The sequence below is a fragment of the Ranitomeya variabilis genome, chromosome 1, assembly GCF_051348905.1.
Source record: "Ranitomeya variabilis isolate aRanVar5 chromosome 1, aRanVar5.hap1, whole genome shotgun sequence".
In the NCBI taxonomy this organism is placed as follows: Eukaryota; Metazoa; Chordata; class Amphibia; order Anura; family Dendrobatidae; genus Ranitomeya; species Ranitomeya variabilis.
The window spans coordinates 418,934,380-418,959,357 of NC_135232.1; the positions used below are offsets into that span (position 1 = coordinate 418,934,380).

At 45.3% G+C, this 24,978-nt stretch overlaps 1 protein-coding gene across 2 annotated transcripts in view; it reads right to left on the bottom strand.

Moving 5' to 3' along the window:
- The window catches only part of TTC39B (tetratricopeptide repeat domain 39B), a 178,327-nt gene that overhangs the window by 64,208 nt on the left and 89,141 nt on the right, over positions 1-24,978 (bottom strand). For both annotated transcript variants that reach the window (XM_077249241.1, XM_077249242.1), the window contains 4 exons: positions 17,029-17,133; positions 14,522-14,653; positions 13,889-13,965; positions 5,893-5,960 (listed from right to left, as the gene is read on the bottom strand). In XM_077249241.1, the coding sequence (XP_077105356.1) occupies positions 5,893-5,960; positions 13,889-13,965; positions 14,522-14,653; positions 17,029-17,133 (382 nt within the window). The remainder of the gene's footprint in view (positions 1-5,892; positions 5,961-13,888; positions 13,966-14,521; positions 14,654-17,028; positions 17,134-24,978) is intronic.

Genomic DNA, 24,978 nt, shown 5'->3' on the forward strand with positions numbered 1-24,978 from the left:
ACATCCCCAGACTAGCGGTGGACTCCCCGTCTGGCGGCATGCACGCCTACACCTCGCTCTCCTAAAGGTAATTCAACCCCTCCTCGCACGGTTAATACTTTTACCTCCATTTCACCCACTTACTACCATTATTTTAACCCCTTCATGACCCAGCCTATTTTGGCCTTAATGACCTTGCCGTTTTTTGCAATTCTGACCAGTGTCCCTTTTTTGAGGTAATAACTTAGGAACGCTTCAACGGATCCTAGCGATTCTGAGACTGTTTTTTCGTGACATATTGGGCTTCATGTTAGTGGTAAACTTAGGTCGATAATTTCTGAGTTTATTTGTGAAAAAAACGGAAATTTGGCGACAATTTTGAAAATTTCGCAATTTTCACATTTTGAATTTTTATTCTGTTAAACCAGAGAGTTATGTGACACAAAATAGTTAATAAATAACGTTTCCCACATGTCTACTTTACATCAGCACAATTTTGGAAACAAATTTTTTTTTTGCTAGGAAGTTATAAGGGTTAAAATTTGACCAGTGATTTCTCATTTTTACAACAAAATTTACAAAACCATTTTTTTTAGGGACCACATCACATTTGAAGTCAGTTTGAGGGTTCTATATGGCTGAAAATACCCAAAAGTGACACCATTCTAAAAACTGCACCCCTCAAGGTGCTCAAAACCACATTCAAGAAGTTTATTAACCCTTCAGGTGTTTCACAGCAGCAGAAGCAACATGAAAGTAAAAAATGAACATTTAACTTTTTAGTCACAAAAATGATCTTTTAGCGAAAATGTTTTTTATTTTCCCAAGGGTAAAAGGAGAAACTGGACAACGATCGTTGTTGTCCAATTTGTCCTGAGTACGCTGATACCTCATATGTGGGGGTAAACCACTGTTTGGGCGCACGGCAGGGCTCGGAAGGGAAGGAGCGCCATTTGACTTTTTCAATGAAAAATTGGCTCCAATCTTTAGCAGACACCATGTCGCGTCTGGAGAGCCCCCGTGTGCCTAAACATTGGAGCTCCCCCACAAATGACCCCATTTTGGAAACTGGACCCCCCAAGGAACTTATCTAGAAGCATAGTGAGCACTTTAAACCCCCAGGTGCTTCACAAATTGATCCGTAAAAATGAAACAGTACTTTTTTTTTCACAAAAAAATTATTTTAGCCTCAATTTTTTCATTTTCACATGGGCAACAGGATAAAATGGATCCTAAAATTTGTTGGACAATTTCTCCTGAGTACACCGATACCTCACATGTGGGGGTAAACCACTGTTTGGGCACATGGTAAGGCTCGGAAGGGGAGGCGTGCCATTTGACTTTTTGAATGGAAAATTAGCTCCAATCGTTAGCGGACACCATGTCGCGTTTGGAGAGCCCCTGTGTGCCTAAACATTGGAGCTCCCCTACAAGTGACCCCATTTTGGAAACTAGACCCCCCAAGGAACTTATCTAGATGCATAGTGAGCACTTATAACCCCCAGGTGCTTCACAGAAGTTTATAACGCAGAGCCGTGAAAATAAAAAATAATTTTTCTTTCCTCAAAAATGATTTTTAGCCCAGAATTTTTTATTTTCCCAAGGGTAATAGGAGAAATTGGACCCCAAATGTTGTTGTCCAGTTTGTCCTGAGTACGATGATACCCCATATGTGGGGGTAAACCACTATTTGGGCGCACGGCAGGGCTCGGAAGGGAAGGCACGCCATTTGGCTTTTTGAATGGAAAATTAGCTCCAATCATTACCGGACACCATGTCGCGTTTGGAGAGCCCCTGTGTGCCTAAACATTGGAGCTCCCGCACAAGTGACCCCATTTTGGAAACTAGTCCTCCCAAGGAACTAATCTAGATGTTTGGTGAGCACTTTGAACCCCCAAGTGCTTCACAGAAGTTTATAACGCAGAGCCATGAAAATAAAAAATAATTTTTCTTTTCTCAAAAATGATTTTTTAGCCCACATTTTTTTATTTTCCCAAGGGTAACAGGAGAAATTGGACCCCAAAAGTTGTTGTCCAGTTTCTTCTGAGTACGCTGATACCCCATATGTGGGGGTAAACCACTGTTTTGGCACACGTCGGGGTTCGGAAGGGAAGTAGTGACGTTTTGAAATGCAGACTTTGATGGAATGTTCTGCGGGCGTCAGGTTGCGTTTGCAGAGCCCCTGATGTGCCTAAACAGTAGGAACTCCCCACAAGTGACTCCATTTTGGAAACTAGACCCCCAAGGGAACTTATCTAGATGTGTGGTGAGCACTTTGAACCCCCAAGTGCTTCAGAGAAGTTTATAGCGCAGAGCCGTGAAAATAATAAATGTGTTTCCTTTCCTCAAAAATATTTTTTTAGCCCAGAATGTTTTATTTTTGCAAGGGTAACAGGAGAAATTGGACCCCAAAAGTTGTTGTCCAGTTTCTCCTGAGTACGCTGGTACCCCAAATGTGGGGGTAAACCACTGTTTGGGCGCACGTCGGGGCTTGGAAGGAAGGGAGCACCATTTGACTTTTTGAACACAAGATTGGCTGGAATCAATGGTGGCGCCATGTTGCGTTTGGAGACCCCTGATGTGCCTAAACAGTGGAAACCCCTCAATTCTAACTTCAACACTAACCCCAACATACCCCTAACCACAACCCTAACCCCAACACACCCGTAACCCTAATTCCAACCCTAATCCTAACCCTAATCCCAACCCTAACCACAACTGTAACCCCAACACACCCCTAACCCTATCCGTAACCCTAACCACAAGCCTAATCTTAACCCTATTTCCAACCCTAGCCCTAATTCCAACCCTAACTCTAATTCCAACCCTAACCCTAAGGCTATGTGCCCACGTTGCGGATTCGTGTGAGATTCTTCCGCACGATTTTTGAAAAATCTGCAGGTAAAAGGCACTGCGTTTTACCTGCGGATTTACAGCGGATTTCCAGTGTTTTTTTGTGCGGATTCCTATTGAGGAAAAGGTGTAAAACGCTGCGGAATCCGCACAAAGAATTGACATGCTGTGGAAAATACAACGCAGCGTTTCTGCACGGAATTTTCCGCACCATGGGCACAGCGGATTTGGTTTTCCATAGGTGTACATGGTACTGTAAACCTGATGGAAAACTGCTACGAATTTGCAGCGGCCAATCCGCTGCGGATCCGCGGCCAATCCGCTGCGGATCCGCAGCCAAATCCGCACTGTGTGCACATGCCATAACCCTAACCCTACCCCTAACCCTACCCGTAACCCTAACCCTACCCCTAACCCTACCCCTAGTTCTAACCCTAGTTGAAACCCTAACCCTAGTGGAAAAAGAAAAAAAAATAATTTCTTTATTTTATTATTGTCCCTACCTATGGGGGTGATAAAGGGGGGGGTGGGGTATTTATTATTTTTTTTATTTTGATCGCTGTGATAGAACCTACCACAGCGATCAAAATGTACTTGTAACGAATCTGCCGAACGGCAGATTCGGCGGGCGCAGTGCGCATGCGCCCGCCATTTTGGAAGATGGCGGCACCCATGGAGAAGACGGACCGACACCGGGAGCCTCGGTAAGTATAAGGGGGGGGAGATCGGGGCACGGGGGGGGCGTCGGAGCACAGGGGGGGGTGACATAGGAGCACGGGGGGAGCGGACAGGAGGACGGGGGAGCGGAGCACAGGACGGAGGGGACTATGGGACAGATCGGTGGCTTGGGGAGAAGATCGGTGGGGTGGGGGGGGTCACTTCAGTATTTCCAGCCATGGCCGATGATATTGCAGCATTGGCCATGGCTGGATTGTAATATTTCACCATTTTTTTAGGTGAAATATTACAAATCGCTCTGATTGGCAGTTTCACTTTCAACAGCCAATCAGAGCGATCGTAGCCACGGGGGGGTGAAGCCACCCCCCCTGGGCTGAAGCACCACTCCCCCTGTCCCTGCAGATCGGGTGAAATTGGAGTTAACCCTTTCACCTTATCTGCAGGGACGCGATCATTCCATGACGCATACGCTGCGTCACAGGTCGGATTGGCACCGACTTTCATGACGCAGCGTATGCGTCAAAGGTCGGGAAGGGGTTAATATCCTACAGCACTTCTCTCTGCATACCTCGGCTGTGGTGTAAGTAGCATATCCATCTATATTTCTCCCTCAGTAGTCCTTTGTTTAACCCTCTGGTTACCCGTTACTTTCCACAGCCCCCAGCATAGAATTTGTGTGGCCCACTGACTTCCGGCCCCATTCATCACATGTATTCCGTATACGGTATGTTCTCTAGTTACCTTGTACCACACGGACACGTATCTAACGTTTGTCCTACACTTCCTCTCTTCCTTACACCTATATTTGATTGTGCTTGGATTTTGGCTTATATTCTCTGCCAGATTCACTTCCGATGAGTATCATGTATGATTACATTGTATTTGACCGATTGTTTCTCCTTTTTGTACATACTTTGGTTATTTTGTTTTTTTGTATTTATTTGCACTTTTTACATTTTGTAGTAACTGAAGAAGGTTCATGTTGAACCGAAACGTTTTGTGTATACTGCAAAATAAATTCTTCTTTTCCAGCATCCTAAGTTGAGTGCTAAGTTTTATGTTGATTAAGTACATGGCGTGGGAGCCTAACTATAGCACCACTTCGTAGCTGTGCTCACGGTGTTGTTTCACATGAAAAAAAACAGTGTCCTAGATAAAGTGGCACACAGACTTTATTAAACCAACATGGGTCAGACCGCCACCGATCCGCCAGTAGAGGCTTAGCCAAGCAATGAGGCAACCTCTGGATTGTAATTATTTATACAAGCAAGAACACTTTAATCCAACATCAATGATGAATCATAATAAAGAAAAACACCCTACAGCCCTATGGCAGCATGACCTCATGAATCAGAGCTGTCCCTTGCCACATGCCAGAGTCCAATTATAGCTTTGTATTGTGCCAGTCTATTATACAGTCATTCCGCAATCACAGATAAAACCAGCAAACCTGCCATAAGGAACTTATCTTACTGTAATAAAGGAATAAAGATTAGACCCAGAGATCATTATTGATACAATTTCCATCTTAATATTTCATACTGTGCACACTAATCAAATCATAATAACCTTAGAATTCCATATTGCGTCCTTGCTGCAGTTGCTGCCTTACAACACAACCCTGCATGATTGAATATCATCCATTGGGATATCATTACTAGCTGGCCCACTGTCCTAAGGTCACAATGGCTGACACGTCCTGCTGGTCTAGTCCTGCCTGCTCAAGTAACAGGTCAAGAAGGATTGTAAAAAGACGGAGAAAATGTTGTGCAATGGTAAGTATGTAGCGGGCAATTTTATTTCTTATCCCCCCAAAAAAACACCTTAAGAAAGTCTGTCAGGCCTAAGTATACACCAAGCAAATAACCTTATAGGGTATATTGCCCCTATGAATATCGCACCTTTTGTGTTCTAATAGACAAAGTTTAATCAAATATACTAGTAAGGGTGAGGCGTGCACTCTTGGTGCGCCCAAGGGGCTTGGTGCACTGTTCTGCATGCCCCGCCACCTCACTGGTGATTCACAGGGCTGGTTTCCTTGAACTTTCTTTGCAGATAGTGCTGTCAAATCACCAATGAGGGAAGCAGGGACATGCAAAACCAGTGGTTTGAACAGTGCACGGATCCTCTTGGTCACACTAAGGGTGCACTGAGCTCCCTAATTGGCACATTTGTCTATTCTTCAGTTTCTGCAGAACAGAGGCAGTGATTATAGTCAGTTTGGGCTGGTAGATTCCCTTAAAAATAAATTTATTTAAGATATTACCCAAGTCCCACAGCCTCGTCTGATCATTTCAGGAACTATTCTGAAATGTTTACATGCATACTTGACAGTTACTGCTAAGTCAATTCTGAGAAACTACTACAGGATTCACTCATTACCTGCACAAATGTCAAAGCAGCCTTCTGCAGGAGGCACTCGGCATAGCAGATCTCAGCATGCATTTCTTCTGGGGTACGATAAAAAAACAACAGGGTGAAATAATGTAAGGGTCAAGGCTTCTAGTAATGCTGCTAAAACTAGATGTCAAGCACAGTAGCCTGGGGATCTTCTTGAATAGGAAATCGTTCTAACAGGCTGAACATATTTAAAACCAGGAGAAAAAAACTTAGCAAATACCCTGCAGTAAGTAAATAGTAATTGTGCATATAAATAGCTTAGGGTACAGTCTCACAGTGGCACTTTGGTCGCTACGACGGCACGATCCGTGACGCTCCAGCGTCGCTCCATTATCGCTCCAGCGTCGTAGACTGCGGTCACACTTTGCAATGCACGGCGGCTGGAGCGATAATTTCATGACGTATTTGCGATGTAGAAGTCATACGTATCAAGCTCCTCCACCCATTACATCGTATACAATATCGTGCACACCTTTGTTACACGATGCGATCATGCCGCCACAGCGGGACACTTGACAACAAAAGAAAGTTTCAAACGATCTGCTACGACGTACGATTCTCAGCGGGGTCCCTGATCGCAGTAGCGTGTCAGACACAGCGAGATCGTAAGTATATCGCTGGAACGTCACGGATCGTACCGTCGTAGCGACCAAAGTGCCACTGTGAGACAGTACCCTTAGGGTTTCAAAACCGTGTAAATACCCTATATTACTTACATGTACTATTACTAATTACTTGCTCTTGGGTATTTGCTCATTTTGTTTTTATTCTAGGTAAATGTATGTTAAAGAAGCACACTCAAAGTTTTTATCTTGTTAATATATTGCAATAATATTATATAGCACTGTGTACTTACAATTGCTCATTTTGCCTTTCTACCCAGCTAATTCATCTCTTTTCTCTGCCCTACATAGAAACAGGAAGTCTATTATCCCTGCATTTCTCCAGTCACCTTCCACGACAGCAGTATCGGAGGTTGTCTCCCCGCCCTAATAGGGGACAGGAAACAAAGAGGTTAAATACCCCTCCCCTTCCTGCAGCCACCAGTGTTTTTCCTGTCTCCTATGGGGCATGAAGAGGTTCTCTGATAGTGCTGCTGTGGCCGGCGATCGGGAGCACTGTTACCTGAAGTCGGGCAGTTGAGGTCGGGAGCTCCGCTCTCCTCCTTTGAGCTGCTCCCATCTCCGCGTCCACCGCGTGACTTGGGACCTCCATCCGCCCCTTTTTCAGGAGGCAAAGCAGGGCGGTGCGGTGTGCCGGGGTCCTCCTGCGGCTCCCCGGCTTCCTTCTTCCTCCACGCTGCTGCTGGTGGTGGTGGCGCGCGCACCGGAAGTGACGCGCACCCGAACTTCCGGGTTTCTTCGCTCCATACGCTGAGGCTCCCGCGCGCGCCGGCCGGCGTCCCCTGCACCCAGGACATTCAGTGGCAGCCATGACGGGCGTCTCTGACCCCCCCCCCCCCACGGACGCTAACGAGGAGGAGGAGCACCAAATTCGCTGGGAGCCTCGATAAAGTATTTATTCCTGGCTAGGGAAGCCTCCAGGTAAGACCTTCTGTCTGTGACCCTCTTTACTGGACCACTGACCATATGGACAGCGACAAACCCCTACACTCTGCTCCTGCAGAGCCCAGCGTACACCCCCCTACTGTAAGTAGTGGGATGATGTCCCTTGCTGTCCACTTTTAATTTAAGTGACTTAGTCCACCTTTCTCTCTCGTTTTAGGGAGACAAGGTCCCTGCCCCTAGGAAGGATAAGATGCCCAGCCGCAAGTGTGCTGCATGTGCGTCCAAGCTTCCCTCCACATATAAAAAGAAACTCTGCCAACCATGCACAGACGAGGTCCTGCGTAGTGAAGAGCCCTCACTCATGGACAGCATCAGAACCCTCATCAGACAAGAGGTTCAGTCCTCCATGGCGGCCTTTTCCCAAGCCCCAACACTGCAGCCTCCCCCTCCTAAAAAGAGGAAGATGCCCCGGTAGTTTCCGACTGACTCGGGCGAGATACATAACTCGGGTTCAGACGACAGTTGGGAGAATGAAGGTTCTACTTCCACCCCCAAATCTGACAATAAAAAAAATATCTCTTCTCCTCCGAGGATATGGAAGAGTTAGTATCCATGGTGAGGGGCACCATGGGAGTAGAAGAGGAGGTGGAAGACCATTCAGTACAGGATGACATTTTTGGGGGTTTGAAACCTAAATCAGTGAAGGGATTCCCCATTCACGAAAATATCGAAAGTCTTATCCTCCATGAGTGGGGCCTACAGGAAAAGGGGTTAAACGTCCCATCGGAGTTTAAGAATAGTTTTCCCCTTGAGGGAGACTACGCTCTATTAGAATTGCCCAAAGTGGATGTTCAAGTGTCAAGGGTAACCAAAAAAACGGCTCTACCCTTTGAAGATTCCTCTCAGCTGAAAGATCCCATGGTTCGGAAAACAGAGCTTATTGAGGAAATCTTGGGACATTTCAACCAATTTACTGAGATCTAACGTGGCCTCAACATGTGTAGCCAGATTTTTGTTTCTTTGGCTGCGTACCTTGGAGAATCACCTTTTACAGGGTACTCCTAGAGAAGAGATTCTTAATTCTCTCCCTCTGCTTCAGAAGGTGAATGGATTCCTTGCGGACACCTCCGCAGAATCAGTACGAGTAGCCGCTAGAACAGCGGTCCTCACCAATTCAGCTAGAAGGGCCTTATGGCTTAAATCCTAGGGAGGCGATATTACCTCAAAGTCCAAGCTTTGTGGTATTCCCTTCCAGGGTCATTATGTATTTGGGCCGGTCCTTGATGAAATCTTGGACAAAGCCTCAGATAAGAAGAAAATCCTACCGGAACAAAAGAACCCTAGAAAGCGTTTTTTTCGTTCCCCCCGTGACCAAGCTCCCCAACAAAATTACAGGGGCAATGGCAAATTGGGATGGTGGAGCTACCCCAAAGGAGGGAAAACCAGAAATATCCTGGTCCCCAACCCCAGCAGACCTCTGAGAAGCAATGACTGCTCTCCGGTCGGGGGTCGACTCTCGCGATTCCTCTCCCAATGGCAGACGATCACCATGGATCAGTGGGTCCTGCGTACCATTCGGGAAGGCCTAAAATTGGAGTTCGAGTGTCCTCCCCCCTCACCATCTAACCATCACTTCTCTACAGCATCCAGGACTTCGAGAATCTCTGATGACGGATATTCTAAGCCTGCTTCAAGCAGAGGTAACTTGCCATGTACCACATCGGGAAATAGGAGAAGGTCACTATTCCCACCTTTTTCTGGTGAAAAAACCCTCTGGGAAACACCGCATCATCATAAACCTGAAACCTCTAAATCAGGTAATAAAATATCGAAGATTCAAAATGGAATGAATCAGATCAGCAATCCCGCTGATTGGTCAGGACTGGGTAATGACGACGTTGGACCTGAGGGACGCATACTACCATGTGCCAATACATCCAGACCACAGGAGGTCCCTCAGGTTCGCGATTTCCCAGAACAAGCAAGTCAGCCATTACCAATTCAATGTCCTTCCTTTCGGAGTCTCGTCTGCTCCGAGTGTTCACCAAGATCATGTCAGAAGCAGTAATCTTTATCCGACAACAGGGGGTCTGTCATTCCATACTTGGACGACTTTCTCATCATCGCCCCAGCCGCTTCACGTCTCAATCAGGACATGACGAAGGTCCTTGACATCCTAAGGTCACTCAGGTGGATCCCGAATTTAGCAAAATCAGATCTCCAGCCATCTCCACGAAAGAAATTCCTAGGAGTTCTTCTGGACTCGGAGAAAAGGACATCCTTTCTACCCGAGGACCGTCGGATCGACCTTGTCCACAGGATCTTCAGGTTCAGAAGCCAAAAAACCCCGACTCGAAGAGACTATGTCAATCCTGGGTTCATTGACATTGTGCATCCAGGCAGTCTCCTGGGCCCAAGGCCATACAAGAATTCTGCAGTCTCACATCCTGACATATTCCAGAGCACGCCGGATGGCTCTAACCAGGAAGATTCCCCTTCCCTCTCGTGTGAGATCTTCCCTCTCATGGTGGGTGAACTCCCAAAACCTACACCGGGGGAGTCAACTGGCATCAGACTCCTCTCAGAATACTCACGACAGACGCAAACCAGAGGTTGGGGCGCCGTGATCGAAGGCTCCCACTTTCAGGGGTTGTGGCCCCCAGATGTAAGACACAGCTCCTCAAATCTGAGGGAATTGAAAGCAGTGGAGGAGGCGCTAAGAGCCGCATCTGCCCTCACTCAATGTCACCATGTACGGGTGATGTCCGACAATATGACCACTGTGGCCTATCTTCGGCACCAAGAGGGCACAGGACACTCGAGCCTAAAGATAACTGCTGGAAGGATTTTTTCCTGGGCGGAGAAACACCTTCTATCCATCTCCGCAGTTCATTTAAAGGGATTGGACAATTCCCAGGCAGATTACCTCAGCAGGAGGGACTTCCACCCAGGAGAATGGTCTCTAAACCAGGATGTATTCCTATCCTTAGTCCAGAGGTGGGGAACTCCCGAGGTGGACCTGTTTGCCAACAACCGGAATACAAAATCAAACACCTTCTCCCTGACCTCCTCAAACGAGGCGCAGGGACTGGACGCTTTCTCCCACCCCTGGGAGTTTACCCTGGCATATGCCTTCCCGCCAATCCCATTGCTACCCCATGGTGGCCAGGGAGAAGATGGTTCAGCGCACTAACAAGCATGTGTCTAGAGGGCCCGACTCTGCTTCCCCAAAGACGCGACCTTCCTCAACAAGGTCTCCTGATCCACCCGGACCTACACAAGCTAAAATAAGCAGCCTGGTTACTGAAGCCGAGATCCTGAGAGCCAGAGGTCTCTCACAGGAAGTAATCGAAACCCTACAAAAGAGTAGGAAGCCAATAACTAACGCCATTTATGGAAAAATCTGGAAAAAATTTTCGTCATGGTGTTTCCCGAATAGACCGGATCCATTCAACCCAAATATTGCACAGATCCTTCAATTCCTCCAGAAGGGCTTGGAACTGGGGCTTTCACCTAGTACCTTAAAGGTTCAGGTGTCAGCTCTGGGGTCTTTCTTCGACCAAGATCTAGCAAACCACCGGTGGATCAAGCAATTCATAACATCGGCAACTCGAATCCATCCGAGACTTCACGTCCACACCCCTCCTTGGGACTTGAACCTTATCCTAAAAGGTCTGACCGGTGACCCCTTTGAACCCCTTTCAGCCTCCAGCTTAAAAGTCCTGACCCTTAAGACAGTCTTCCTGGTGGCTATCACTACCGCCAGGCGTATAGGGAAACTACAGGCCTTATCAGTCCAGGAGCCATTTCTGACCATAACCATGGATAGTATAATCCTCAAATTAGATCCTTCCTTTATGCCTAAGGTAGTTTCAGACTTCCACAGAAATCAAGACATCATTTTACCCTCATTCTGTCCAAATCCTTCCAATCCAAAAGAAGAAGCCTTTCACACCCTGGACGTCCGTAGAGTGGTCCTATTCTACCTCCAACAGACAGAAAGTTGGAGGTTGGACCAAAACCTGTTCGTCCAGTCGTCAGGACAAAATAAGGGCAAGAAAGCAGCCAAAAGCACAATCGCTAATTGGATTAAACAGGCCATTAGTCTTGCATACTCATCCCAGAAGCTTGCACCTCCAGCTTCACTAAAAGCCCACTCTACCCGTTCAGTCTCGACTTCCTGGGCAGGGAGGGGAAACGCATCATCGGAGCAGATTTGCAGAGCCGCCACCTGGTCGTCAGTCCATACATTCACCAGACACTACAGGCTCAACTTCAATAGGGACCTATCGTTTAGCAGATGCGTTCTCCAAGCAGTTGTCCCTCCCTAAAGATATTAGCGGTTGGTATTACTCCGACACTGCTGTCGTGGAAGGTGACTGGAGAAAATAGAATTAGACTTACCGGTAATTCGGTTTCTAGGAACCTTCCACGAAAGAACTAATTTCCCTCCCTATCTGATGTATTTATTAGATGATTCCTGCACGTAAGTGGTAACTATTCATGCTACTGTGTCCAGAAAAAAACACTGGTGGTTGCAGGAAGGGGAGGGGTATTTAACCTCTGTTTCCTGTCCCCTATTAGGGCGGGGAGACAACCTCTGATACTGCTGTCGTGGAAGGTTCCTAGAAACCGAATTACCGGTAAGTCTAATTCTATTTTCTCACCCCTCCTTCAACTCCTGACCCATCCTCCCTCCCCCTGCCAGAACATTTGCAGTGACTTATGACTCATCGAATGAAAATTGACCTCCTGTTTCAACATAGAGCTTAGATGGATTCAGCTAGTCAGTTTTTAATTACGTGATGTCATGGACCTAATGGAAAAGAGAAGAATTAGCTGGATAGAAGGAAAAAATGAGCAACTGTAAAGTACACAGTGTTATATAATATGATGATTGCAATATATTAAAATAAAAATTTTGATGGGAGTGCTTCTTTAGTGGTCACAGTGTGAACGTGCACCTACACATTGAACTTATACCAACATGTGTTCTGCTCAATTCTTTGTGTGTAAAGCTAAAGAAAAGTTCAAAATCAAACTACAAATGATAAGTTATAATTAAGTTATCCCAATTATAAAACCAAGCCACACAACAGTGCCTCATAAAATCACCCATTCAAATCAATGGGTTTGTGAAAAAAAGGGGGAACAATCTGATATAAAATTTGGCATCTGGGGCGGTCTTAGGTTTTTTTTGCATACTAGAAAACCGGAAGCCATACTGATGGTAAAAACGGACACACTAAACACTGGATGAGAATCTGTAAAGAAAACAACAACAAAAAAAAACAATCAAAATAAAGGATAGTCCATCCTCAGCCTTTTCTTTTTAGCGGATTTCAGGGTAGCAATGTTCTATCAGACATGTTTATACCTACACTTGGCACTCTATGAGTGGGCTTCATGTGTCTGCCGCCGACCAGTTCTCGTGTAACTGTCTGGGAGTGTCAAGCAGTTATTGGTAGTGTGGTGTATATGTCTAGCACAGTGGGGATTACTATGTGGAGGACATGGACATTACTTCAGTGCTCACACAAAGCCCAGTATGTCACGAATCATCACAAAAATTGGTTCAGAAGATGTACCTAGAGTATTAGGTTGTGTCTTTTTCAGGTGCATCTACTGTGAAACCTATCTGAAAAAAAACACAGCGGGAAAATGTAAAAATAAAAAATGGATATATTAAAAAAAAATGTTATGTAAAAACTACTTGATGATCAATTGTTCAGTCTTTTGAAGGTCTTAACCACTTCAGATTTCCAATTATGCCAACCGATTAAAAAGAAGAGACCTGACCATTTTTCAGGTGGCTTCCGCTCAGAAGACGCTCTATACTTTGCAATACAAGTCATTGGGAAGAATCAAAAAACAAATGACTGACAAAAACAACAAAAAAGCATTCATGAAACAACCAAAACAAAAAACAGTAAGAATAGTATACTAGCCCATGCAGCCAATAATCCAGTAGATCAATGACCGCTTGCGTCACTTCTATAGGATATTCCTTGATATAGAAATAGCTGGCAATTATATAAAAGTCTACAGATAGCAAAGTTTCAATGAAGAAAATACACGGAATATGAAGTTCCACAAAAGTATATACAGTGCAATCTTTATGAGAAGACCACTCAAAATTCAATTAAAAAAAAAAAAAAAAACACAACAACAACTAAAGGAGTGGTCCTCTCAAAGAAAATGGCCAACATACAATATATGGAATATCAAGACGAAATTTACAGTGCCAGATGTTAAGTGCCTTAAAAAAAGGGGTGACCATAAATTGTGGTTTCCCTGCATCTGCTCAGCATTTCGCCTTCAATAAAATGCAGGACTTAAAGAGAGCCAGCTACACTGAACATATTTATTCAAGTCTTCAATGTTAAAAAGTATATCAACGCTTTTCAAACTAGGACATGTGAAACCGACCTACGAATGGTATGCATTCTCCCAATAAATGTCACTAGTACCTTCAGACAATTGGTCTCCAGTCTGTTTGGACACTAGATTTGATAAAGACTCCACCACGGAATTTCTTTTTCTGAACCTTTAAAAATGGAAAAAGAAAAAAATAAAAAAAAAAGTTGTGTTAAAATAAAAAAACTCTTCCTTTTAAAATTTTTCCCTCCACTACATTACACAATAAGAGAACAATCACATAGTTCATAAAAAGTTATAAGTTACTAGAGCCATTCCAAGGAGACCTAAGGCACGCAGAGCTGACCTCATAGTGGCTCAGTGCTGAGACGCTACTTGGACCCCCTTTGTGAGCCCTCTATTCGCCTTTATCTATGCTACATGTGGTTGTGTATACTTTGTCACCGTTCACTAGAATGCATAGGCTTGGTTTCAATTATCTCTACGGACTACAATAGAGAGTGTCGGCATATGTGCCGCTACGTTCTACTGCAGTATGGGGGAAGCAGATACTGAATGCCATGGATTCACGGGTACAGGACAGCTACAAGTACAGTATGCTGCACGGCAGTGGGGCTTCACAAACACTCTTTGGAGCTCATTTTGGGTTTGTGACCAACAAACAATGAAAGTTCAATTAGAAGAAATCTGAACTGATGTAGGACCTCTCAGGAGGCAGCAATTACCTCTGACACGTCTGTAAAGCTTCCTTCATTGTGCCGATTCCCATCTGTATGTCTTGAGGCTCAAATGTCATCGCAGCCTGCATAACCAAGATGGTGCTGTATCCAAGAGCGTGATACATGCTGTCCTTAGCCCTGTGGAAGCAAAGCACAATAGTCATCTAATTGGGTATAGATTGTAGTTATTCTATTTTATATACAGAGTGCACATATATAGATACTGCATAAATAAAGAAAAAAGCTGAACCGCACAGCCACATCACCTAGAGCTGACCACAGTCCGTGAGTGGTGTGAGAGGAGAGCCTGACATCCAGGTAGAGGTGCTCGCATGGAAAACACCAATGCAACAAGTGAAAAAATAGAAAAAATGCGGCAGCACTCACCAACCTCAGTGTTGTCCAAGTCCTTTATTAAGACATAAAACATCACCATTTTCTTCACGGTAAGAGGTAGTGTGAAAAAGGAGGAGGTGAGCAGGGATCGATGACGGCCGTTTCGCGCCAACAGCAGCGCTTCCACGGGTCTAAGGTGCTGGGAAGAGACGTCAGTACATATAGGTGAGTAGGAACTATCCCCTTCCACCCCACGCCCCCAAGCCCGAACACCTGCAAACAAAATACAACATGTGCAAAACATATAAATATAAAATATTAAAAACAAAACTGGCGAGATAAACCGGAATGAGTACGACCATCCATGTCTCTGCTCCAGGTATCCTGCGTCTATTACGGTTAGAACATGAAGGAGTGTCCTTATGCTGCTGGTGGGAGTGGTTGGTATTCTCCGTACTTTCGCGGCTATCTTGCTGATATTTTGTAATACTTTAATCCTGGAGCAGAGACATGGATGGTCGTACTCATTCCGGTTTATCTCGCCAGTTTTGTTTTTAATATTTTATATTTATATGTTTTGCACATGTTGTATTTTGTTTGCAGGTGTTCGGGCTTGGGGGCGTGGGGTGGAAGGGGATAGTTCCTACTCACCTATATGTACTGACGTCTCTTCCCAGCACCTTAGACTCGTGGAAGCGCTGCTGTTGGCGCGAAACGGCCGTCATCGATCCCTGCTCACCTCCTCCTTTTTCACACTACCTAGTGCCGTGAAGAAAATGGTGATGTTTTATATGTCTTAATAAAGGACTTAGACCACACTGAGGTTGGTGAGTGCTGCCGCATTTTTTCGATTTTTTTCACATATATAGATACACAGTATCAAGAAAGGGAATGCTAACTGTCAAACGAGGAAAACCACGGGATGGCACAGCACAAGTAAAGATACTCCTTGACAGATGGGGAATATCAACATTTACTATGAGAGTAAGCTACTACCAGGAGACGCAATAACCTGATGTACATGGGTGTGAAGAGGTCTTACAGAGGTTGTCCACTATTAGTACAAGCCCTTAAACTAAATGTTTGGCCCCAATAAAATGATAAAGCTTATACTCGCCTCCCGTGCCGTTCCTGTGTTGTCGGCACTCCCGGTCCCGAAGCTGTGATGTGGTGGAATGAGATGAGAAGCCCAGCGCCCAATCAGTGCTGACGTCGCTGTGTCCGCCTTCACACAAACTGCACATGAAGAGGAAGTCCAGGATGAACTGCAGCCCTGGCTTCCTCCTCATGTTCAGTTCGTACAAAGGTGGACACAGTGACATCAGCACTGATTGGGCGCCGGTGTCACATGTCAACACTGCATCACAACCCAGGGAACAGCGAGTGCAGACACTGCGGGAACAGCACCAGCAACGGAAGCAAGTATAGGCTTTATTATTTTTATCTGGCCAAACAGTTAGTTTATAAATGGGGTTGGTAGTAGTGGACATCCCCTTTAAAAGGGTTTTCTCAGAAACAAAAGTACACTTTAATCAATAGATCTTGGAATAATAAGCTCCACAATTGGAGGTGTTAAATAAACTGTTCCTGTGCTGAGATAATCTTATACATGTGCCCCTGCTGTGTACTATGCAATGGTTGTCCTACCATACCACATCTTCCGGGCAGAGGGAGGATACAGACAATATAGCATGTGATCACAGCTGGTTCTGTCAGGTAAAATATTTCCCTGACTGAAGTAAAACATTGCTTAAAAACAAAGAAAGAATCAGCTGTGATCCCTACTGTCCTGTCTGTATACTCTTTTGCTTCCCCTCCTGCCCAGGAGCTGTGGTATGATCAGACTATGCTCCTGCACGGTCAGACACAGTCATTACACAGCACACAGCAGGGGCACATGTATAAGATTATCCCAGCACAGGAGCATTTTCTAAAACACATCTAATTGTGGAAAATATTATTATTCAAAAGAGCAGTTGATTAAGATTAACTTTGTTAGTGGGAAAGCCTCTTTAAACAAAACTATAACACTTTCTTGATTATGATTGTGTTTTTCATGCAATTTAAAAAAAAAAAAAGTTTCTAAAAGGTACAACAAATACAAAGCTTGGAGTGATAACTAGTAAAAAGATATCAAGGTCTTTATTTAATCTAGTAATCCAATCCTACACATTTACCATGGCCGTAATAACTCCAGAGCATCAGAAAACTTGTTATTTAAAAATAAGTTGAGAGCCAACGTGCATTCCTCCAGGGCACATCGAAGGTCCATTTTGGAGGCCCTAAAAGAAAAATGTAGAATATTAAAGAGGTTTTTAACTTCATATACATGAGAAAAAAGATAATAAATTGGCATAAGTCCCATGGCAGACCATGACCTGGTTGGTGACACAGGACTGGCAATCAGAAAGGCATTGTTTATGTTATTTCCTTACAATGACTTGTCCTAGAATTCATTTACTTCCTATTGTATTCTGAACAAAGTTTGGCCTAGCTGTTTGCATAACTGGCAGGTAAGGCTAATTGAACGGCCATATTTCTAGACCAAGGACTATTAAATATAATAGGGTTTTTTGCTTTTTTTTAATAAAATTTGGGCACATAGGAATATTGAAACAAAAAATGAACAAGTAATCACCTGCCATATTTCTACATTTCCACTGTGCATAGACCAATAGCCTGGGTGTAAAAAAAGAAAAAAAAAAAAAAAAAAGCAGCCTGCACATACTTCAGTCCCTACTTTGGATCAGGACCCCCCCCCCCCCACTAGTTGATGCGTTACCAAAAAATGGATCACGTACATGTTACATCCATAGGTCTCACTTTTTCACCTAACCATTACAATTAACATAATAGAATTATTATTTTTTTTTATTAAAAAAGAGATGGATTTTTGGTACTCACCATAAAATCTTTCTTGGAGCCTTCATTGGGCGACACAGGTAACCATGGGTGTATGCTGCTGTCGTTAGGAGGCTGACACTATGCAAAAAAAGGAAAATAGCTCCTCCTCTGCAGTATACACCCATCAACAGTACCTCAAAAGTACCTCAGTTAGTGTTAAAGCAGTAGGAGAAGCAACCAAAAAAACTCAACATTTGTACCAATCCAACAATGAAGGCACAGACCAAATAATGTTACAAACAGTAGGGAGGGTGCTGTGTCCCACAATGAAGGCTCCAAGAAAGATTTTACGGTAAGTACCAAAAATCCCTCTTTCTTTATCGCTTCATTGGGGGACACAAGTAACCATGGGACGTCCTAAAGCAGTCCCTAGGGTGGGAAACAGGAAGATTCAAGGAATAAATGGACTCAGGTCGGCGGGTGCAAAACCGCCGCCTGCAGCACCTTCTTTCACAGGCCTGCATCAGACGAGGCATGGGTATGAACCCCGAAAAAACTCGCAAAGGAGTGCAAAGATGATCAGGTTGCGGCCTTACTATCTGGAAAGCCAAATCCTGATAACGAACAGCCCAGGAGGCCCCACTGCAGAGCGGAGTGAGCCTTCACCCCTGGAAGAGCCTTCACCCCCAGAAGAGGCTGTTTGTCCTGAACGCGGAATGCCTCCACGGCAATAGTGTACTTAGAAGCTAGGAGCCCATTAAGATAACCCTCAGAGATGAAGAAGAGGGAATCAGACTGACAAAAGGGAGAAGTCCTTGAAAAGTAGACTCGGATAGCTGTGACGGGATCCAGCTTATAGAGGGACATCTCCAGGAGTTGGACCGGAGAGACACAGAAGGAAGGACAATGTCTTCATTAATGAGAAATGAAAAGACCACCTTGGGTAGAAGGAAGGAACAGGCCTGAGAACTACCTTGTCCTGATATAGAATCAGGAGCGGGGAATGGCAGGACAATGCCGCCAACTCGGAAACTCTCCTGATGGACGTAATTTAACTAAGACGGCAACTGTCCTAGACAGGAGAAAAAAAAGATGTCCGATGCTGCTGCAGGGGTCTCTGGTGCTGTTGCGAGGGCCCTGCTGACATTTTGTGAAAGGCCAGAGCCCCTGCAGTTCCATGGTTTCCTGTGCGGTGGACTCCAGGAAAATGGCCACCGGGAGGGTGGCATATGCGCAGATGGAGATCTCGGCACCAAGAACTTGAAAGATGAGAACTCGGCGCTAAATTCTCATCTCCTGAGATCTTGGTGCCGAGATCTCCATCGGCGCATGCGCTGCCCCCCAGCGGCCATTTCCCCGGAGTTCACCGCACAGGAAACCATAGAACTGCGGGGGCTCTGGCCTTTCGCAAAATCTCGTCAGGGCCCCAGCAGCATCGGAGACCCCCGCAGCAGCACCGACCGGGCACCCCCCCTCATCCCAGCCTGCATCAATGTAACCGGTAAGGTATATCTGCATTATAAGATGCACCCCCATTTTCCCCCCAAATTTGGGGGGAAAAAAGGGAGTCTTAAATCCGAAAAATACATATTTCCCCTAGAAAATTATTGCAATTATACATTTTGTTATACACATTTATTTTGTGTCTATTGGAACACATACAAAAAAAAAGTAGAGGCAAATTGGACAATTTCACACAAAAGCCCAAGAATGGGCGAGACAAAATTGTTAACACCCTCAACTTAAAAATTTTGTCCGCCCCCTTTGCAATAAATAATTGTGATCAATCTCTTCCTCAAACCATCAACAAGCTTCTTACACCTCTCAATTGAAACTTTGGACCACTCTTCTTTTGCAAAGTGCTCCAGCACTGTCATATTTGAAGGGTGTCTTCCTCCAATAGCAATTTTAAGAACTCTCCACAAGAGTTCAATGGGCTTTAGATCCAGACTCACTGCTGGCCACTTCAGAACTCTCCAGCGCTTTAGTTTCCATCAATTTCTGTGTGTTTCTCAAAGTAATGTTTTGGGTCATTGTCCTGCTGGAAGACCCGTGACCTAGGACACTCAACCCAAAATAATTGGTAATCTTCAGATTTTGTTATGCCTTGCACACAGTCAATGCACCCAGTGCCAGAGGCAGCAAAACAAGGCCTCATTCCATTTTCAGTAAACAATAGAATGATGTGCGTAACCAAAAAGTTCCTTCCTGGTCTCATCTATCCACAAGACGCATTTACACAGCTAAGGCTACTTTCACACATCAGGTTTTTTGCATCAGGCACAATCCGGCGAATGTTGGAAAAACCGGATCCGGCGCAGATTGTGAAAAACTGATGCGACGGATCTGTTTTTTCGACGAATCCGGATAGCATATCTAGATTATTGGATGAAAAAAAAAAAAAATTTGGAGCATGCCGAGTTTAAAAAAAAAAAATGGAATCCGGAGCCAGAATCTGGCGAAACCGGACGAAACACTATCATCCGGCGCAATCCGGCACTAATACAAGTCTATGGGAAAAAACTGGATCAGGAGGTAACATTCACCGGATCCGTTTTTTTGAAATTTAGCCGGATTTAGCCTGACAGCGAAAACCTGATGTGTGAAAGTAGCCTTACTCGCATACATTTTGGCAAACTGCAGTCTAGCTTTTTTAGGTCTGTGTCAGCAGTGGGGTAGTTCTGGGTCTCCTGCCCTACCGTTTCATTACATTCAAATGTCGACTGATGGGCTGCATCCATGTCAGCACAATCTGAGCCTGCAGGACAGAAAGAATTTCTTTGAAACTTGATTGGGGCTGCTTTTCCATCATTCATGTTTTCTCCGCTGTCCACATCCGGGGAGATTAGCTACAGTGCCATGGGTTGAAAACTTTTTGATTATATTGTGCAACATGGACAATGAACATCAAGATCTCTGGAGATGGACTTGAGAACCAAAATTGTTAAAAAAAAATATATATCAATCTCAAGGTTACAAGCCCTATAATAGTTCTCTTCTCTTTCCGTTCGCCATGCTTAGTGAGACACAGACACAAATGCAAAGATTGAGTCAACTTCTCCGCTTTATTTGGTTTCAGGTGCGATTTTCATATTGCCCACACCTGTTAATTCAAAGACTGTTTCAAGCATGTGATGCTCATTCAAACTAAAGTGGTTTACCCACAATGTTGAAAAGGTGTCATTTTCTGCAACGATTGCAAGGGAGCCAACACTTTCAGACATAACTATCGCTAAAAGATCATGGAAAACTAAGCAGTTCCATAATTTTATGTATTGATGCACAACCTCCTGTGTAGTTTGTGTAACTGTCCGTGCACACAGCAATGCTTTAGCTAGTGGCCATACATGCACAGCTTCTATTTGGCCATGAATGGATCTCAATACCAACCTCACAAAAGTAGGCAATAAGGTGCACATCAAATTCTGACAAAGAAAAAAAAACACCTAATCTCGTGTATTTTGGGGCCTTTAGGAACACAGCTTCCAGAACCCAACAGCTGACTAAACATTCATGGGCTGCAACGCGCGCACTTCCCTCACCAGAAACAATTATGTCACGTGAGCGCGTGCATTGTTACGGTGTGCAAGCACTACAGCTCATCAGTGGCCACTGATGGAGCAGTCCACACACTTCCTTTGGTCTAAGGAAGAGAGAGCACTGCAGTCCATCAACAGACGCTGATATGCTGTAGCGTTTAATACCATGAGAGAGCAGAATCGCTGCAGGGAGCACTCTTTCAAATAAGAGGAGGTTGTCCAGTTAGTTGATAGACCCTCCACCCACCTATTTTTTTAATATTTTTTTTTATAATTGTGGGAAGCAAACAGAGTATCCAGAGGAAACCCATACACACACACAACAAAATAAACTAAGTCTATGCAGATGTCATGGGTCAGACTCAAACCGAAGACCCCAGCGCTGCAAAATAGAATTAGACTTACCGGTAATTCGGTTTCTAGGAACCTTCCACGACAGCATAGGAGGATGTCTCCATTCCCTAATGGGGACAGGAAGCACGAGAGGTTAAAAGCCCCTCCTCCCTCCAAATCGCCAGTGACTTACATCGGATACCATAGCACTAGCTACCTTAATGAACCCAGGAATAATCCAAGGAAAGGGAGGGAATTAGTGCTGTCGTGGGAGGTTCCTAGAAACCAAATTACCGGTAAGTCTAATTCTATTTTCTCTAGTCACCTAGTGATTGGCCAGATCCTGGTCACAAACAGCGCTGAGAGCGGAAACTTGAACCGTTAGAGTGCTGGGCCTAAGGCCCACCTGTAACCCACGCTGAAGGAAGTCCAATATTTGAGATATATTCGGATGGAGTGGATCTGGTTTACTAGGTAGACAGAAGCCGAGAATGTCTTCCACACTTTAGCATAGAATGCATTAGTGACAGGCTTCCTGGATTTTTGCTAAGTAGAGATTACAGCATCCGACAGCCCTCTAGCACTTAGGACCTGGGCCTCAGTAACCAGGCCGCTAGGTTCAATCTTTGGGGATTCTGGTGCTGGAAGGGCCCCTGGAGAAGGTCGGCATCTACTGGCAGGTGAACTGGACCGTCGATGATGAGATTGTACCAGCTTCTCTTACTGCCCCCCAGCCCCACTTGCTGGCGTCGGTTGTAATTGTTACAAGGGGGGATTGTGACCAGCTCACACCCCTGCGGATATTTTTGGTGTTCAACCACCACACACTAGGGATGCTTTTACGCGCCCCGGAGTATGTACTCTTTTGTTCAGAGAACCCGGATTTCTGTCCCAGTTTGCGAGGATGTGGGCTTGGAGGGTTCTGGAATGGGCCTGAGCCCAGGCAACCGACTGAATACATGCCATCATAGAGCCTAGGACCGACATGCTTTTCCGTAGAGTCGGAGATCTCTCCTCTCTGAGATCTAGGATCTTCTCTATTAACACTCGACGATGATCTTCCAGGAGAAACGATTTTTGTTTTACTGCGTGCAACAGAACCCCCAGAAACCTCCGTCATTGAGAAGGTTGTAGCTGGGACTTCCTCAGGTTTTGAGAGTGTAGAGGGTCTTTGAAACATGACTGTTGAGGATCTGAGCCGAGGGGGCTATAAGCAGCAGATCGTCCAGGTATGGGACAATACAGACTACCTGACTCCAGATGTGAGACACAGCCTCTGCCATTACCCTGTAGAATACTCTCGGCGCTGAAGAAATACCGAAAGGGAGCACGTTGAATTGAAAATGATTCACTTGCTGGTTGAACTGTATTGCAAACCTGAGATACTTTCTGTGCCGGGGATGGATCGGCACATGAAAGTAGGCGTCCTTTAGATCGATGGTTGCCATGAAATAATTTTGACCTATCACAGGGATAGCAGATTTCACCGATTCCATTTTAAAACGGCGGTATAGGATATGACAGTTGAGATCTTTTAGGTTTATTATGACTCGCGCCTCGCCTGATTTTTTTTTTTTTTATAACCGGAAGAGACGAGAGTAGTGGCCCGAACCCCATTCTTCGGGGGTACTGGGGAGATCGCATTTGATTTTAGGAGGTCCCCAAGGCCTGTCATCATCATTGTATGTGCTCGCTGAGAGGTCGGAGAAGTAATCCTCAGATTCCGAGGGGGGGGGATATGAATTCTATGAGGGGGCCCTCCTGAATAACATGGAGAACCCACTGACAGTTGGCAATGGCCCGCCAATGATGGATGAAGTTTGCGAGCCTCCCCCCACCGGGGCGGAGTCATTCATCCAGCTGTGGCTGCTGCTGCTGGGGAATGAGGATATTTTTCCCTTTGCCCTTAGCATAGCTCCATAGCCCAGTTTTCCCTTTACCTCTTGTTTGAGGGGTATTAGACTGGAGGGCACAAAAAAAACGTCTTCTGACTGTCTTCTGTTCTGGAAGGGCCTTTTTTTTCGATCTGTGGCCTTTTCCAGAATTTCATCCAGAGCAGGCCCAAAAAGATAATCACCTTTAAAGGGAATTGAGCACAGTTTAAATTTCGGAGGTAACGTCACCACTCCACATCTTAAGCCAGAGGGCCCTACGGGCAGAATTAGATTGAACTAAGGATCTTGCCGCAATTCTAATAGACTCCATAGAGGCGTCTGCTAAGAAAGCTGATGCTTTTTGGAGCATGGGAAGAGAGTCCAATAGCTCCCCTCTGGAGGTACCCTGAGTAATGTGCTTTTCCAGCTCGTCCATCCAACAAGACAGGGCTCTGGCAACACTGGTGGCAGCAATATTAGATTTTAACCCTGAGGTGGATGTTTCCCATGACTTTTTTAACAAGCTTTCCATCTTTCTGTCTAGCGGATCTCTCAATTGTGAGGAGTCCTCAAAAGGGGAGAGAGGTTTTCTTTGATACCCTCACCACCTGAATGTCCACATTAGGTATGTCCCAAGAAGGGGAACCTGCCTCTAAGGGAAACCTGTGTTTCATTTCAGAGGGGGTGGATAGGAGTTTCTCAGGGAGCTCCCACTCCTGAGAAATTAAATCCAGGACATTTTTATGTACCGGAAACCCCATTTGTTTCTCTGACTTCAATCCTCCGAACATTTCGTCCTGTATAGATTGAGGAACAGATTCCTCTTGTAACCCCATCGTGTTACGTACAGCCATAATCAACTCTTCAGTATAATCAGAGGAGAAAAAATATTTTCTTGCTTCTGTAAATTTAGGAGATGAAGATTCACCCCATTATTCAGAAGAGGAAGAAAAAGAGTGATCGGACTCAGAGTCCTCAAATTGTATTTTTCTTTTTTTAGAAGGAGAAGGACCTTGCAGCTGTGGAGGAGGAGGATTGAAGGCAGCTAGAGAAGTTTGTACTTCGTGCTTGACTGGGGCCCAGATTTCGTCAAGGAGGGAAGGCTGCTTGGCTTTGACCACTTTATCCATGCACCCCTGACACAGCTTCTTCTCCCATAGAGAGGGAAGCTTTACATTGCAGATTCCACATTTAGGCGTCTTTGTGGCCGGGATTTTCTGGGCAGACTTGTCTCCCTGAAAAGAGAGGGAGCGTGGTGTAAGGATCAGCAGGGCCCCACTAAACCTAGCCTCGGACCCACCCTGCAACAGACTTAATGGAGCAGGAGCAGCGCTGGGCTCTGCAGATGCAGGGCAGGAAGCACCATCCATTGTTACAGGGATCAGTCTTACCTGGAGGTGTCTTCAGGCTGGTTTATATAGAAATAAATCCAGCCCCCAGCGCAGGTGAATCATGTTCTCCTCCTCCCCGGGTCCTGGAGCAGGCCTCCACGTGGAAAGGCATGCTCTGTGCGGTGTTGGTAGTCCTGGGGGCGCTA